Below are 18,198 nucleotides of genomic sequence, written 5' to 3'. Positions count from 1 at the left end.
CTTCATGATAGGTTTGTTGCTTTTTGAGTTGTGGTAAAAACTTTATTGTTTGAACGTTATGTCACAATAACTAATCTGCTGTAAGAAATCTGAATTATCACCCGTTCTACGAAGCCTATACAAGAAATGAGGTTAAGTATTATTCAGTTTGTGTATATATGCTTATGATAATACGTATAAATACATCAGAAACATTCCTCTCCACTTTCCCAATTGCGAAAATATGACAGGAATCGAAAATTTTTGAGACGAACTGCTTAAGTACAGTTTCCGACTAGGCAGAAACGCAATTGCATACAACTGGTTTCATGTTTATAACTACTTTTATTAACGTATATTTATTATTCACAACTGAGTGCCCAGTGGTTCCCAATTGTTTCTCTGGCGCCAGCCGGTGTGGCCCAGCGGCTCTAGGCGCTTCAGTTTGGAACAGCGCGACCTCTACGGTCGCAGGTTCGAATCCTGCCGCGGGCATGGATGTGTGTGATGTCCTTAGGTTAGTTAGGTTTAAGTAGTTCTAAGTTCTAGGGGACTGATGACCTCAGTTGTTGAGTCCCATAGTGCTCAGAGCCATTTGAACCATTTGTTTCTCTGGCATCTTTTTCTTCATTCAGGGTTACTAGGAAATCTAAACATGCGAAAACCATTTTTGCAATAATTAGTGCAGTTCACTGCTGAACAGCCATCCATATTTATGAGGAATTCTTCAATACATTTAATCTGAAATCTCCACTCGCATGTAGACAAGTATGAATATCCTGTACTTTGCCTCAAACATGGCGGACAGTTCAGCTCAGGTTATAGGAGTCTTAGGTAACAGGGCTCGCAGTATTCATCTCGTCGAGGGGGGTGGGATACGGCCCTACGATACACGATGCCGTCAACCAGCACCAGTGTCACCTTTGCAGAATGAAGTAGTACCGGTTGATGTGTGTGCGGATTTTCCGTTGCCCATATTCTGCAATTCTGCGAATTGACATGTCCTTGAGAATGGAAATGGGCTTCGTCTGTCCACAGAATGTTCCGTGGTCATTCATTGTCCACTTCCGTGGGAGCAAGGAATGCTGGGAGGTCAGCAGGAAGCAAATCCTGAACATGGATGATTTTATATGGATAGCAATGTAGGATGTTTCGTAGGATTTTATGCACCGTGCTCGCAGGCATGTCCAACGTTCGGGCAATTCCCAGTGCACAAAACCACTCGACACCTCCTGCAATGCTGTGGTCACATCTTCGACAGACGTCGGATCAACTGCTTTCCTCCTCCCGCCATATTACACTTCAATAGACCCGGTCTTTTTGAATTTTGTAATCATTTTCTTTACGCCCTTAACAGACATCGGATCAATTCCTTATTTCATGTCCGTAAGTGGCCGAAACTTCTGCAGTGCTACAGGCGCACAGTCGCCATTCTTGTAAAAGCTTTTACCAGCAGCGCGCATCCTTCATGGAGACAGCCATGGTGGGCGTCTCGGACTCAAACTACGGTGTGAGTCTGTTGGTGCGCACATTCTGACGCTTACAGCGCCATCTCATGGTCAAATTTTCGTTAATTTTTTTATTTAATCGCGTTTCCCCCTGCGTCAATAATATGCTGTTCAAAGTTGACGTCATTCGGAGCACAGGCTCTCTTTCTACAGCGTTTGAAAACTAGAACTTTAATAATGGACACCCTACATTTAAAGCTTTGCTCATGTTCTAACGTTTCCCTGGCAGATTAAAACTGTGTGCCCGACCGAGAGTCGAACTCGGGACCTTTCATAAGTTTCATAACATCACACACTCCGCTGCAGAGTGAAAATCTCATTCTGGTCAGCATTACTTTTGTTTCCTTTGCACTGACTTTTATTCCATAGCTCTTACATTAATGTAGAATGACATACACTATTTCCTGTAACTCATTTTCATCCGTTGCTAGGAGGACCATGTTGTCTTCAAACAGCCGGCTGGGGTGGCCGAGCGGTTCTAGGCGCTACAGTCTGGAACTGCGCGACCGCCACGGTCGCAGGTTCGAATCCTGCCTCGGGCATGGATGTGTGTGATGTCAAAAAAACGGCTCTGAGCACTATGCGACTTAACTTCTGAGGTCATCAGTCGCCTAGAACTTAGAACTAATTAAACCTAACTAACCTAAGGACATCACACACATTCGAACCTGCGTCCGTAGCGGTCGCTCGGCTCCAGACTGTAGCGCCGAGAACCGCACGGCCACTCCGGCCGGCTGTGTGATGTCCTTAGGTTAGTTAGGTTTAAGTAGTTCTAAGTTCTAGGGGACTGATGACCTCAGATGGTTCCATAGTGCTCAGATCCATTTGAACCAGTTTTGTCTTCAAACCCCAAACACCATATCTTCCTCCTTCCAATTTTTACCCCCTTATCATCTAGTGGACAGTTCTCCAACAATTTATCAAACTGAAAAGGGCAGGAGCCATTGTCTTATTTCTTTTTCTATTTCAGTCCCATTGCTACTTTTTCCTCTCGCTTTCATTGACACTTTTTGATATATTAGTTTATAAATCGCCACTCCACTCTCTTTCCGGTCATTATTGCTACAAGCTTTCCAAGCCACATTGGAAAATGCCTTTTCCAGGACTATAGAAAATGTGTGTGAAATCTTATGGGACTTAACTGCTAAGGTCATCAGTCCCTAAGCTTACACACTACTTAACCTAAATTATCCTAAGGACACACACACACCCATGCCCGAGGGAGGACTCGAACCTCCGCCGGGACCAGCCGTACAGATCATGACTGCAGCGCCTTAGAGCGCTCGGCTAATCCCGCGCGGCCCAGGACTATAGCGCACATGCACACTGTTGTGCAAAACTGAATAACGAAAGTAACTTCCGCAATATCTGTCACTGTCAAGAAACATGGCGAGATGAAACTTGAATCAGACATGAAAAGAACTGCTCCAGTATAGTACACACAATAATTGAAAGATGAGATGAACAGAAATCACACTTTTATTCAAAGACAGTAATTACGTTGAAGTCACAGCTACTTAGGATGGTCCCCTGGACCAGAAGCGGAACATGGTTCTTAATATGGCGTGTGATTACTACGGACGGCAACGCATGCTATGCACCGTGCTCCCATCCAGGCCAAATGGTTGTAAGAAGTTCTCGTGGTAGAGCATTCCATTCCTCCACCAGCGCGGTTGACAAATGCTAGACGATCGTTGGTGCACGTGGACGAGCTGTAGTATGTCTCCCCATCGTATCCCACACATGCTCGATAGCATTTAAGTCAGGGGAACCGGTAGGCCGATCCATTTGCCGAGTATTCTGTCGTTCCAAGAGCTCCTTCACCTGTGCTGCCCTATGTGGTTGCGCATTGTCATCCATAAAATCGAAGTTAGGGCCAAATTCGCTCGAGAAAAGATATGGGGAAGGAGTACAGTGTCGCAGTAACGTTTACCGATGAGTGTACAGTGTTCAAAGATCTGGAGATCAGTAAACCCATGCAACAAAGATTCTATTCTTCGTTGGTTCAATCCCTATGCTCATGGCACCACCGCCTACGGTGCCGCTGATGTGCGGATATCAACGGAACTTAAAAGTACTGGTCATCGGAAAGAAGCCACCCACATGTCGTCACCGTGCACTGTGGAGCGATATTGTGTGCCTTGTAGTCCTATTAAATGTGGTTGGTATTGCACCCGCTGTTTGACGGGGATCCTTTCTTGCCTGTTGTACAATATAGTGGTCATCTGCTGCTGTAATTGACCGTCGCCGACCACATCCTCTCCTTTGAGCAGCATTGCTTGTAGTTCGGAACGCTCCCCATGCACGTGAAACACTGCTGTGAGAAATACCAGACTCCTGGGCTACACTTGTCACACTTCGCTCTTCTGCCAGTTTCCCGATGACTCTTCCTCTTCTGATATCATCCGAATGTTTCCGTGTCATGTTGTATTGAACACCGCCAAAGTGCACCGTAACTGCTCGCTTATTGACACAGACTGTCTTTTCCCTTTCCTTCAACTGCATCATGTTGCGGGGCCAGCCCCATTCGGCGCTATAGTCAGCTTATCGTGGACATGTGACGTCCAGTTTTCTGTGCACGAGTGGGACTCATATGGAAACATGTTCCCACACTTTCATTCATTTCTACCAACTTGGCCGGCCGTTGTGACCGAGCTGTTCTAGGCCCTTCAGTCCGGAACCGCGCTGCTACTACGGTCGCAGGTTCGAATCCTGCCTCGGGCATGGATGTGTGTGATGTCCTTCGGTTAGTTAGGTTTAAGTAGTTCTAAGTCTAGGGGACTGATGACCTCAGATGTTATGTCCCATGGTCCTCGGAGCCATTTGAACCATTTTTTCTACCAACTTGTCAATATGTTATGATACTTTATTTTTGTCATCCTTAAGGTTTGCTTCTCGATAAACGTCTCTCCCCAAAACTGTAAGAGTCCTATTGCATCTCTTGCGCCTGTATTCCTTCTAAAACCAATTCGGCCTTCAATCAAATTCCCGTCCATCACATTTCTCAGCCGACTCATGATTCTTAACGTAACTTCGGTTGATGTGCAATGGTGCTGGCTGTTGTGTGCGCAGTACATTACATGGTTCCCGGTGTTTTTGGCACGGGAATCATCATCATTGTAGAAAAGTCCTCTGCCCATTAGCCACTGTCATACATCATCTAACACAGGGCTTCCCATCCTTTTCAGCTGGCGGACCCCTAGTCAGTCAAGAGGACAGTAACTTCAAATTTCAGAGCTAAACCCATGGGAACTGAAAGCTTCTTAATGCAGGTGCCATGTTCCCAATGACCCGCCCCCCTCCGAAGTATCAATAGTCTTTGGTTTAGAGATGAATGAAAACAACTTGAAATTAACGATCCAATTTGAATTGCCATTGTATCCAGACACTTATTAGTGGATTTACTCCCGTTGTTCAACACACTATAGCCTGATTAAAATTACTTGGTAATTGAAATTTCACACGATGGAGCTTTCTTCCTCCAAGAGCAATCAACGTCACGACCAAACTGTTCGCTGTTGACAAGCTGTTACTTATGGTCTGTTCATTTCCACTATTTGGCTACTGTTGTGTAAGGCGCATGCATATTTCGTAACGTGTGTGTGTGTGTGTGTGTGTGTGTGTGTGTGTGTGTGTGTGTGGTTTTCGTGAAATCCGAAGAAAAATGTTCAAATGTATGTAAAGTCTTCCTTTGGTCGTCCTCCCTCCTCATTCATTTCAACTGGAAACTTCCCTTGTTGTGAAGGCATGGAGAAACTGCAGCCTTCTTCAATGATCCTGACTTCAGCCACCGATCCATGTTAGAAGTAATAAACTGGTCAAAAATCGACTTATGAAATAGGTACTGCACTGACAAGGCAAGTTTAACATTTAATGATGCCTGGGGCCGCATACGTGCCAGCGAGCGCTGTGATTGGTCGACAAAGCTCGCTCCGCGCATGCGTAAAAGGTTTCAGCGCATCTAGCGCCGTGAGCCAGCGCACAAACGACCCCTGTATTGTTGCTAAACAGTCAGAGAAGCCGCATTCTCCGGCACTAAACTGTGTATACGTTCTCACTTAGGAACCACAAAGGCTGCTTGGGGATACGACCTGAAGTAAAAGTACACATGTTTTTCACACGAAAAAAAAATAGTGATGAATTTGATTTTCACATTTTTATTCAATAATTTTACTGATTATTTTACACGATTTGGTGAAAGATGGCCGCGGACCCCCTAGAAAGAGCCGGCGGACCCCTAAGGGGTCCGCGGACCACAGGTTGGGAAGCCCTGATCTAACATATTATACAGGAGTACCCAAAAGTCCGTTAACATTTGAAAAATCCATACTTCACGGAAAAATATAGGCACAGAGGTAAAAATTGACACGCATGCTTGAAATGAAATAGAGCTTTATTGAAAGCAAAAGAGTGCACAAAATTACCGACAGATGGCGCTTCATACGATACAAAAACAATAATTCGCGTGTTGTTGTTATGTTGCGGTCTTTAGTCCGAAGACTGGTTTGACGCAGCTCTCTATACTATTCTATCCCGTGCGAGCCTCATCATCTCCGAATGACTACTACAATGTACACCCTTCTCATTCTGCTTACTGTATTCAGCTCTTGGTCTCCCTCTACGATTTTGACACTTCCCTCCAATACTACATTGGCGATGCCTCAAATGTGTCCTATCCACCGATTCCTTCTTTTGGTCAAGTTGTACCACAAATTTCTCGTCTCCCGAATTCTATTCGGTATCTCTTCGTTAGTTACGTGATATACCCATCTAATCTTCAACATTCTTATGTAGCAGCACATTTCGAAAGCTTCTATTCTCTTTTTGTCGAAACCGTTTACCGTCCATGTTTCACTTCCATACATGGCTACATTCCAGACAAATATTTTCAGAAACGACTTCCTAACACTTAAATCTATATTCGTTGTTAACAAATTTCCCTTCTTCAGAAATGCTTTTCTTACCATTGCCAGTCTACTTCGGCCATCATCAGTTATTTTGCTGTCCAGATAGCAAAACTCGCCTGCTGCTTTAAATGTCTCGTTTCCTAGTCGCCTTAGCATCACCTGATTTAATTCGACTACATTTTTGATGATGTTCGTCTTATATACTTCTTCCAAGACAATGTCCATTCCGTTCAACTGCTCTTCCAAGCCCTTTCCTGCCTCTGACAGAATTACAATGTCACCTGCAAACCTCTGGGCTTTTATTTCTTTTCCCTGAACTTTAATTCCTACTCCAAATCTTTCTTTGGTTTCCTTTACTGCTTTTTCAGTGTACAGATTGAACAACAGCGGGGATAAGCTACAACCTGTCTCACTCCCTTCTCAACCACTGCTTCCCTTTCATGCCCACCGACTCTTTATAACTGCCGTCTGGTTTCTGTACAAGTTGTACATAGCGTTTCGCTCCCTGTATTTTACCCATGCTACCTTCAGAATGTCACGAGGAATATTTCAGTCAACACTGTCAAAAGCTTTTTTTAAGTCTGAAAATACTATAAACGTAGGTTTGACTTTCCTTAACCTATCTTGTAAGATAAGCCACAGGGTCAGTATTGTCTTGCAGGTTCCTATATTTCTCCGGAATACAAACTAATCTTCCACAAGGTTGGCTTCTACAAGTTTTTTTACTCTTCTGTATAGAATTGGTGTCAGTATTTTGCAACCATAAACTGATAGTTCCGTAATTTTCTCACCTGTCAGCAACTGCTTTATTTGGGACTGTAATTATTACATTTTCCTTGAAGTGTGAGTGTATTTCGCCTGCCTCATACATCATGCACACTAGATGGAAGATTTTTATCACGGCGGGCTCTTCCACGGCTATCAGTAGTTCTGACGGAACATCGTTTACTCCGTGGGCCTTGTTTCAACTATCAGAGCTCTGTCAAATTTTTTTCGCAGTATCGTATCTTCCATCTCATCTTGATCTACGTCGACTTTCCTCTCTACAATATTGCCTAAAAGTTTATCTCCTTTCTATAGACCCTCTATATACTCCTTTCAGCTTTCCCTTCTTTGCTTAGAACTGATTTTCCACCTGAGCTCTTGCTATTCATACAGCTTCCTGCCTTTTCCTCAAAGGCCTCTTTAATTTTCTGTAGACGGTATCTACCTTTCCCCTACTGAAATATGATGCTAAATCCTTACGTTTGTCCTCTAGCCATTCCTTCTTAGCATTTTTGCATTTCCTGTCAATCAGATTTTTTAAATGTTTGTATTCCCCTTCACTTGCTTCATTTGCCGCATTTTTATATTTTCTCCTTTCATCCGTCAAATACAATACTTCTTGTGTTATTCAACAGTTTCTAGTAGGCCTTGTCTTTATATCTATTTGATCCTCTGCTGCGTTCACTATTTCACCTCGTAAAGCTACCCATTCGTTTTCTATAGTATTCCTTTCCCCTGTTCTAGTCAGCTGTTGCCTAATACTCCTGAAACTCTTAGCAACCTCTGGTTCTTTCAACTCCTTAATTTTCTACCTTTCTCCAATTTTTTCACTTTTAATCTACAGTTCACAACCAACAAATTTTAGCCAGAGTCTACATCTGCCCCTGAAAATGTTTTACAATTTAAAATCTGGTACCTAAATCCTTACTGTTGTATAATCAACCTGAAACATTCTGGTGTCTCCAGGTCTCTTCCACGTATACAATTTATGATTCTTAAACCAAGTGTTCACGATTATTGAATTATGCTCTGTGCAAAACTCTACCAGTGGATTTTTAGCAAAGACTATGTTCTTTATAACAAATGCACAATATGTCGGCCATAATTCATCAACAATACGTGTAGCCCACGGATAATCTTGTAAACAGCACTGTATAGCATATGGGTAGTATGGTGTAGTCTTTTAACATGCCTAATGAGGTCGGACGATCTCAGTAAACTTGCGACTTCATCAACCCTACCAAGGGCGTCCATACGATAGACTGTGGGGGCGGGGGCTAGACTTGCGGGTATGAAATGTTGTTAATATTTTGAAAGACGAATGGCGACTTGTAAGTAGCCATAAAAAGTTCCAGTTCGACTCTCTTAAAAACTTACGTAATACCTGCCCCCGCCCCCGCGGGTATGGGCGCCCTTAAACCCTGCAATCAATAACCACATGGACTAAGATTTGGGGACCTGTTAAGCGAAGCATGGCGGCAGTGGTGGCTCAGCGCGCGATCCAAACCATGTGCGCAAGACATCTTTCACATGTGTAACAATATGGGTTGTAGCGCCATCCTGCATAAAAGTTGTGCCTTACAACAGGTATCTATTAGCGAGGCCATGAATGATGCGATTCTTTAACACATTGGTGTACCTCGTACCCGTCACGCTGACAGTTTGAAAAGCAGCATCAGCATTTCCTCGAAGAAAGTACCATCTGTTGGCCGGTGATTGCACTCGTTTTAAGTTTCAATAAAACCCCATGTCATTTCTGGCACGTGGATCAAGTTTTAACTCTATACCAACGTTATTCCGTGAATTGGTGCATTTTCATATGTTAACGGATTTCAGGGTCACAGTGTGTGTAGGTCATACATTATATCAAACACTAATTCCATTTAAAACACTGATTCATAAGCACTCATCTACGCAGTAGACTCTTTAATTGAGTGAGGGGTGTTCCTCATAAGTATCTGATACAGCCTATTGATATTATAGACACTCATAAGACACAACTTGTCATTTTGAGCCACTATGATTATACGGATATGACAGTTAATCCAGATCGCAAATTCAATGCAGTTTTTCCCCAGTCGAGCTGTCTTGCTAGCGGTATGAGAGTAAATGAAATATGTCGAGAATGTAAAGAAAATCATTATATTTATTAACAATCTCTCTCTCTCTCTCTCTCTCTCTGTCTATTTATCTATCTAACTATCTGTCAATTTCTTATAGCACTTACCTTTTGGAAATAACCACGCGGAAGAGTTTTATCTTTCACTTGCCGGAAGTAAACATAGCCGTAATAATATCCAGGATCGATTTGTAAATGTACAGGGCATTTTTGATTGTAGTACTGATGCTCTGGCATCAATTCAGCATTGCCAGCAGATCTTCGTATGCGAACGTGGAACTGAGTATCACCCATACATCCTGAATTTGAGTCAGGAAATGCTAAATAGCAAATATTAGATTTTTCTTGCTCCGAGAGATTTATGTGCCCTGGGTAAATTATCTGTAAATAAATCATAAAACAAAACCGTTAGTACAAAATATTCACTACAGTAAGTATCAAAATAAAAAGATAGAGACATATTTTCATGAATTCAATAAAATAAATGTTTAGAAAACTAACAAGGGGTATCATCAAGTTTCGGTAGGCGTTAGATCAGTTGGTGAATCGAAAATCACAGTCGAGAATCTGAAGCGGAAACTTTCGATACAACCTTTTTTTCTTTTTTTACTTCGATAAACTTTAATGGAACAATATTCATTCAGCAGCTTCACAGATTCAAAGACAGTGGTCGCGGAATTAATTGTCTTCATTTCAGAAAGGTTTCCATTATTACTCCCTACTGCCGTTCAATAAATGTCATACGCATTCTCCTATAACATATGCGACTAGATTGAGGAATTCTTGCCAGACAACCTATGTAACGTTCTGGACGGAGAGTTCTCACCAGAAGACAATTAAGCATGAAATGTGTCTGTGCAGGCACGAATCCACAGTTCCGCTCTTAGATGGGTTACAGCATGTTACCATCATACTCTCCCCTACCCTCTTTCCGAGTTTAACTTTACGTAACCTCAACTTTTACTGTGACACAGGCGCCTGCGACGACGACACCTGCGTCGGCCACGACTGCGCCGACAACGACTGCACCGACGACACCAATGTCGGTGCATGTCCCTATGCCATCTGCAATGACGGCACCCACGATGCCGATGCCGCCTATGGTGCCGTGGACTTCGATGCCGCCGACACCGCCACGGTCGCCACTACTGCCACCGCCAATGCCCATGCCCATGCCCATGATGACGTTTGTAGCGACGCCTATGATTTCGACACCGTTGGTGTCTATGATGCCGCCACCGACAATGCCGCTAACGCCGATGCAACCGCCTGTGAAGTCGTCGACGACCCCTGTGCTCTCAGCAACGCCCCCTACGACAGCACCAACGCCCCCGCCGACAGCACCAACGCCCCCGCCGACAGCACCAACGCCCCCGCCGACAGCACCAACGCCCCCGCCGATGATGACGACGCCACATGTGCCGATGCCCATGCCAACAATGATGTTTATGCCTGTGCCTATGATGCAAATGATAATGATGCCTGTGATGCCGATGCTGATGCCAATGCCTATGTCGATGCTGCCGATGTCAATGCCTATGATGCCAATGCCGCCGATGTCAATGCCTATGATGCCGATGCCGCCGATGTCAATGCCTATGATGTCGATGCCGCCGATGTCAATGCCTATGATGCTGATGCCGCCGATGTCAGTGCCTATGATGCCGATGCCACCGATGTCAGTGCCTATGATGCCGATGCCACCGATGTCAGTGCCTATGATGCCGATGCCACCGATGTCAATGCCTATGATGCCGATGCCGCCGATGTCAATGCCTATGATGCCGATGCCGCCGATGTCAGTGCCTATGCCTATGATGCCGATGCCGCCGATGTCAGTGCCTATGCCTATGATGCCGCCGATGTCAATGCCTATGATGCCGATGCCGCCGATGTCAATGCCTATTATGCCGATGACGTCGCCGCCCATGATGCCGCCCATGACGACGATGATGACGCCGCCGATAACGACAGAGTCTATTATGCCGACGCCATCGATAACGATGACGACGTCGACGCTAATGCCGAAGTTCTCAACGTCGGAGCAGCCGACATCGACGGTATCGGTCCCAGGGTCGACGATGTCGAAGCCACAGATCCCAGGGCCGACATTGTCGACGCCGTCGACATCGAAGCCGACGAAGCCGATGCCAAAGACCCGTACGTCGATGTTGCTAAAGACGTCGAAGCCTATGGTGCAGCCGCCAATGCCTCCACTGACGCTGATCGCCGACGCGAACGACGACGACATCGACAACAACAACAACAACGATGACGACGACGACGACGACATCGACAACAGAGATGACGTTTCCCGGTGCCGCCAATGATGGTGATGACAAAAACATATAAAATGAAATAAAATAATTTTGTGGTGAGTACTTGCTACATATTTTCATAATAAGTTTTAATAAATTGCATTTCATAGAAATTCAGCATTTTAAAAATAACTGCCAGAAAATTTGGAAAGTACATTATTAGAGCTATTATAGGAACATGATCACAACTTTGACATCAAAATGTACACGCCGTAAAACACCTTGTTGCTTTGGGATGTTGGGCAATCATTAGTACACATATGCCAGTTGGGCATCAATGTATACGGCAGACATTTTCAGCAACATCTGTAAACCAATATTTATAACCGTCCGTACACATAACTAGTGTGAAAAATCTTCAAAGACCCCTGCTGGAGAAACTATGCCCCTGTGCCATTTTATCCACATAAAAGGGTCTCTCTATCTCGTCCAAACACTAAAACTTTGTACATATATATATTTTTACACGCTGTATTTCACTTAGCTGTACGATTGTGAACACAGATGTACACACTAAGTGGGCGTGGGGGGGGGGGGGGGGGGGGTAGATGGGTGGTACTGGCATTCCAAACTGCTACGCCACTATTACACTCATTGGACGTGGTAGATCTTACTGTACTCGTGACGCGTCAACGACGGAGAATTTTGTTAGCACCATAAAGTAGCAGGGCAGTGGAAGGAACTATTATCGCTAGAATTTTGCCGACAAGGTAAAGAGAAAAGACAGTGCTCAGATCCTGTTCGTCAGACTACGTCTAATCTAGTTTCACTTCACAGCGTCTTATGGTTTTTGGATTCGCTGTTGACGGATACGCGACGGTCGAACGGGAGCTACTTGTTCTGCGGCCACTTCAGTGCTATTCCAGGCCTGTGCCATGCGCCAGTTCCAGATTTATTTGTCATTTTCAGAATCATCCACAACACTGCACTGCACTGTACTGCAAGAATCACTCATTCAGATCATAAAACTACACACAAATAGGAGAACGTTAAAAGCAAATCACAAGGAAACGTCACTACCTGACCTATTTTAAGGAGTATAAAAGCACACTAGCAATGTATCAGCCCCTCCAATCAACCTCAAGCGAACATTTGGACCATAATCCCGATAGTCCGCAGTTACATCTACATCTACATGGTTACTCTGCATTTCACACTTAAATGCCTGACAGAGGGTTCATCGAACAATTTTCATACTACTTCTCTACCATTCCAATCTCGAATGGCTCGTGCGAAAAAAGAGCTCTGATTTCTCTTATTTTATTATAATGATTATTACTCCCTACGTAGGTGGGTGTCAACAATATATTTTCACATTGGGAAGAGAAAGTTGGAGATTGAAATTTCGTAAATAGATCTCGCCGCAAAGAAAACCGCCTTTGTTCCAGTGACTGCCATCCCAACTCGTGTATCATATCAGTGACACTCTCACCCCTATTGCGCGACAACACGAAACGATCTGCCCTTCTTTGCACGTTTTCGATGTCCTCCGTCAATCCTACCTGGTAAGGATCCCATACCGCGCAGCAATATTCCTGCAGAGGACGGACAAGTGTATTGTAGGCTGTTTCTTTAGTGGTTTTGTCACACGCATCTAAGTGTTCTGCCAACAAAGCGCAGTGTTTGTTTCGCCTTCCCCACAATATTATCTATGTGGTCTTTCCACTTTAAGTTGCTCGTAATTTTACTTCCTAGGTAATTAGTCGAATTGACAGCACTTAGATTTGCGCGATTTATCGTATACCCAAAATTTATCGGATTTCTTTTAGTACCCATGAGGATGACCTTGTACTTTTATTTGTTTAGTGCCTATTGCCACTTTTCGCACCGTAATTGGAATTGATCGTCTGATGATTTTACTAGACGGTAAATTGCAGCGTCATCTGCAAACAATCTAAGGGGGCTGCTCAGATAATCACCTAGATAATTTATGTAAATCATGAACAGCACAGGGCCTATGACACTACCTTGCGGAACGCCAGATATCACTTCTGATTTACCGTCTATCACTGTGAACTGTGACGAAATCACGAATCCAGTCACAGAACTGAGACGATACTCCATATGCACGCAATTTGATTAATAGTCGCTTGTGAGGAACGGTATCAAAAGCCTTCTGGAAATCTAGGAATGTGGAATCGATCTGAGATCCATTGTCTACAGCACTCATTACTCCATGGGAATAAAGAGCTAGCTGTGTTGCACAAGAACGATATTTTCTGAATCCGTGTTGGTTACGTATCAGTAAGTCATTTTCTTCAAGGTGATTCATAATGTTCGCAGTATATGCTCCAAAATCCTACTGCAAATTGAGGTCAGTGACATGGATCTGTAATTCAATGGGTTACTCCTATTTCCTTTCTTGAATATTGGTGTGACCTGTGCTACTTTCCAGTCTTTAGGAACAGACCTTTCGTCAAGTGAGCGGTTGTTTATGATTGCTAAGAAAGGCGCTATTGTGTCTGCATACTCTGAAAGAAAAGTGATTGGTATACCATCCGGACCGGAAGACTTGCCTTTCTTAAGTGATTTGTTTCGCAACACCTAAGATGTCACTCATGCTAACAGCTGTTCTGGTTTGGAGTTCTGGAATATTTTCTTCGCCTTCTTTCGTGAAGGAATTACGGAAAACTGTATTTAGTAACTCCGCTTTAATGACACCATCATCGGTAACATTTCCATCGCTATCGCGCAGTGACGGTATTGACTGTTTTTTTCCACTGGTGTACTTTACATACGGTCAGAATTTCTTTGGGTTTTCTACCATATTTTGAGACAATGTTTCATTGTGGAAACTATTAAAAGCATCTCGCATTGACGTCCGCACTAAATTTCGTGTTTCCGTGAAACTTGGCCAGTCTTGGGGATTTTGCGTTCTTCTAAGTTTGGCATGCTTTTTTCGTTGCTTCTGCAACAGTGTTCTGAGGTGTTTTGTGTACCATGGTGGATCAGTCCCGTCTCTTATTAACTTAGGCGGTATGAATCTATGAATTGCAATCGATACTGTATCTCTGATTTGAGCCCTATCTGGTCTACACTTACATAATTAGGTTGCAAGGAATGGAGACTCTCTCTTAGGAAGGCACCAAGCGAATTTTTATCTGCTGTTTTAAATAGATATATTTTGCGTTTATTTTTAGTGCTTTTGGTTGATATGGTTTTAAATCTCGCTACAATGACCTTATGCTTACTAATTCCTGTATCCGTCATGACGCTCTCTATTAGATCAGCATTATTTGTGGCTTAGAGTTCAAGTGTGTTTTCGCAACCATTTACAATCTTCTGAAAGTACAGCTTTCGAACTTTCGCACGCACTGGTTGTTTGTCGCTCGGTCCGCCCCACTGCATTCTCCTACTGCTCGGCCGCGAAGTACTGTCAAATGGTTCAAATGGCTCTGAGCACTATGGGACTCAACTGCTGAGGTCATTAGTCCCCTAGAACTTAGAACTAGTTAAACCTAACTAACCTAAGGACATCACAAACATCCATGCCCGAGGCAGGATTCGAACCTGCGACCGTAGCGGTCTTGCGGTTCCAGACTGCAGCGCCTTTAACCGCACGGCCACTTCGGCCGGCAAGTACTGTCCAATGTCATAGGTTTGTGAATTACTGTTCTCACATTGGGAACATGCTTCGTTTATAGTGCCAAAGTGCGCCATTTGTAACCTGTACTGTTGCTGGTGTCAGAAAGATCTCTCTGCTTTGAACAATTTTATGTTGCAATTCACAAATGCAGTGTAAATGAACGAAACGAATTAGATGCAGTTTTCGTTCCATAGACACAAAAATGAGATGAGTCCCATGGGTGTTGAACATGTCAGAAAGTATAACATAAAAACAACATAGAATATTTGAATATAATACTCATTCCCTGATCATGTGTGAGGAGATTTTCAAGATTTGTGGATACAGTACAGTAAACTGGAACTGCTAATATTTACAGAATTAATACACTATCTGAATAAACATTGTCGCGCGCTTTTAATCAATTTATCATACACGACATACCTAATGCTGACTGTTCTGACCAAGTGCTGTCGAAATTGAAATTTAACAGACATTTTTAATTAAACTGGTCTAACAGTCCCTGTTAAGATATTCATCTATAAAGCGGGAGGAGATGCCTTACCGAAAAGTCTTTAAAATTCAGCTTGAACTGTGCTTTATTTGAAACCAAGTTTTTAATGGTTGCTGGCAAATTATTGAAAATGTGTGGCCCTGAATACTGGACCCCTTTTTTAACCAAGGTAAGTGATTTTAGGTCTTTATGTAGATTGTTCTTATTCCTAGTATTGATACAATGTATTGAACTATTGGCTGGAAATAGAGACATATTTGCAAGAAATTTCTTTACTGAGAAGCAGTGGTTATTATACCCAGTTCTCTGGAACAGGTTTCTATATGATGTTCTTGAATTTATACAAGTGAGCCTTATTACATGCGTTTGCACTCAAAAAATTTTTGCTCAGTTTGATGACTTACCCTAGAATAAGATTCCGTGCGACATAATAGAACGAAAGTAATCAAAGTATGCAAGTTTTTTTTTGTATTTATATCTTCTGCATCTGACATCATGCGCACTTGTTTGGCGCTTCAGCAATTCTGCCGTATGCCCTTCCCAACTGAATTTATAATCGAATTGTAATCCAGAAATTTAACACTGCCAACCTTCATATGTTACACAAATGCTAAAGATGTAGCGTACCGCTGTCTTAATTATTAACATCGCTGTTGTGCGTTATTTTCTTTGGATTTTTGAGCTGACGCAGTTAAAGAGAAACACATTTGCAGAAAACGTGCTATTAACGAACGTGATTGGCATGACTGAATTGTACGTCGAAAATCATTAACTTCATTTCCAAATAATTCTTCAGTTATTTAGGTGTATTCATTTTGATTTTAAGGTGTATACACAGTTGCAAAAAATCAGTACGAGAATATTGTAAAAATAATATTGAACATGTATGTGCATCAGGTTGATGTATTACATGTTTGTTGTTGGTTGGTTTTTGGGGAAGGAGACCAGACAGCGGGGTCATCGGATTAGGGAAGGATGGGGAAGGAAGTCGGCCGTGCCCTTTCAGAGGAACCATCCCGGCATTTGCCTGGAGTGATTTAGGGAAATCACGGAAAACCTAAACCAGGATGGCCGGACGCGGGATTGAACCGTCGTCCTCCCGAATGCTCCCGAATGCGAGTCCAGTGTCTAACCACTGCGCCACCTCGCTCGGTGATGTATTACATACTCAAACTAATTACAGTACTATACTTCGCCTACAGTAGTGTGTCCTCGAAAGAGATTTAAAAACAGCTTGGGCAGATGGGTCCACCTCCCGCCTCTCCTTTTCTCGTCTTCAACATCAGGACTGGTTGTCAATCCACTGTACATTTGCGCGCTCGGGTATTAGGCGGCTGCAGAGAGGCGGAGAGAGTGACAAAGAGCCAGTGCGCGTGAAAGTTCAGGAAAGGAAGGAAGCAAGGCTGTTTTTAACGTCCCGTAGGCGTCGATGTCATTAGTGACGGAGCACGAGCTCTAATTGTGTCAAGGACGGGGAAGGAAATCGGCCGGGCCCTTTCAAAGGAACCAACCCTGCATTTCCCTACAGAAAGTTGGGCAAATCAGAGTGAAAGTTTAAAAACAGTACTTTCAGAAGGTCATAACTGTGTATTGACTAAATTTGGGCCCATATTTTCGCGTGGAATCAATTGCTAGAGCTGAAATATTGATTTCTGTACTTCTTTCTCCTTAAAATATGAGATCAAGTTGGTGATGTATGCTTGTAAGACTGTCCTGAGCGAAATGCTAGGTGTTCCGTATTGTGGCTATACTAATAAGTGAAGCCCAAAGCCAACGAATTGCTCATCTTTAGCAGCACCGTAGCAAATACTTAGACGGAACAAACGCTTCTCTATAACAGCGCTCTTCTCAAGTGTCTTCGAGAAGTATAGATTCAAAGATTTACGACGCTGCTGAGGACTACACGAGAACCCGTCCGGCGAGCATCTGCATTAGGCAACCAGCCAAAGCGGCAGACTAGAAGACTGACCATACAGTATTCCAATAATGTCATTTTCATTTTAACTTCTAATCTTCCGCCAAATACTTATTTCGCTTCATCTTAATTTGTTTAATGGGAAAGGAATAACAACTGTGATACATTTATAGCGATGTGTAACAAGTGCTCATGATAAAATGAAGATTTATTTATCAATACATTCATGCACATATCGTAGTGAAGTCACACCAGTCTGTACAGGCTTTGAACAATGTATAATGTGTTTATGATATGTGCATGAATGTATCGATAAATAAATGTTCATTTCGCCGTGATTCCTCATTATAACTCCATTCTACCTCTGCGTGAATGAACCACCACCACCGCTATTTCTATTACTATCATTATTTTCGAAGAAATATGATTCGTTGTAGCGATGTAAGATTTTCTGAAAACAAAGCACGTGACTCGAACGCAGGCTTAGCCGGCTGGTGCTCTTGAATGGTATTCTCTGGGTCCGTAAAATTTTGAACTTCGATTTCTCTAAAACGCTTGAGAAGTCCATCGTACTTCATCATCATATGTTACATCTACACTACTGGCCA

The 18,198-nt window shown here is 43.2% G+C and overlaps 1 protein-coding gene across 1 annotated transcript in view; it reads right to left on the bottom strand.

The window, feature by feature from the left end:
• Positions 1 to 18,198, bottom strand: part of LOC126248705 (protein DENND6B) — a 218,310-nt gene that overhangs the window by 73,827 nt on the left and 126,285 nt on the right. The window contains exon 2 of the mRNA XM_049949995.1: positions 9,387 to 9,659. Within this exon, the coding sequence (XP_049805952.1) occupies positions 9,387 to 9,659 (273 nt within the window). The remainder of the gene's footprint in view (positions 1 to 9,386; positions 9,660 to 18,198) is intronic.

The sequence above is a fragment of the Schistocerca nitens genome, chromosome 3, assembly GCF_023898315.1.
Source record: "Schistocerca nitens isolate TAMUIC-IGC-003100 chromosome 3, iqSchNite1.1, whole genome shotgun sequence".
Lineage (NCBI taxonomy): Eukaryota > Metazoa > Arthropoda > Insecta > Orthoptera > Acrididae > Schistocerca > Schistocerca nitens.
Note: the sequence above shows the minus strand (reverse complement) of the source record. Positions and strands in the feature narration are given on the sequence as shown.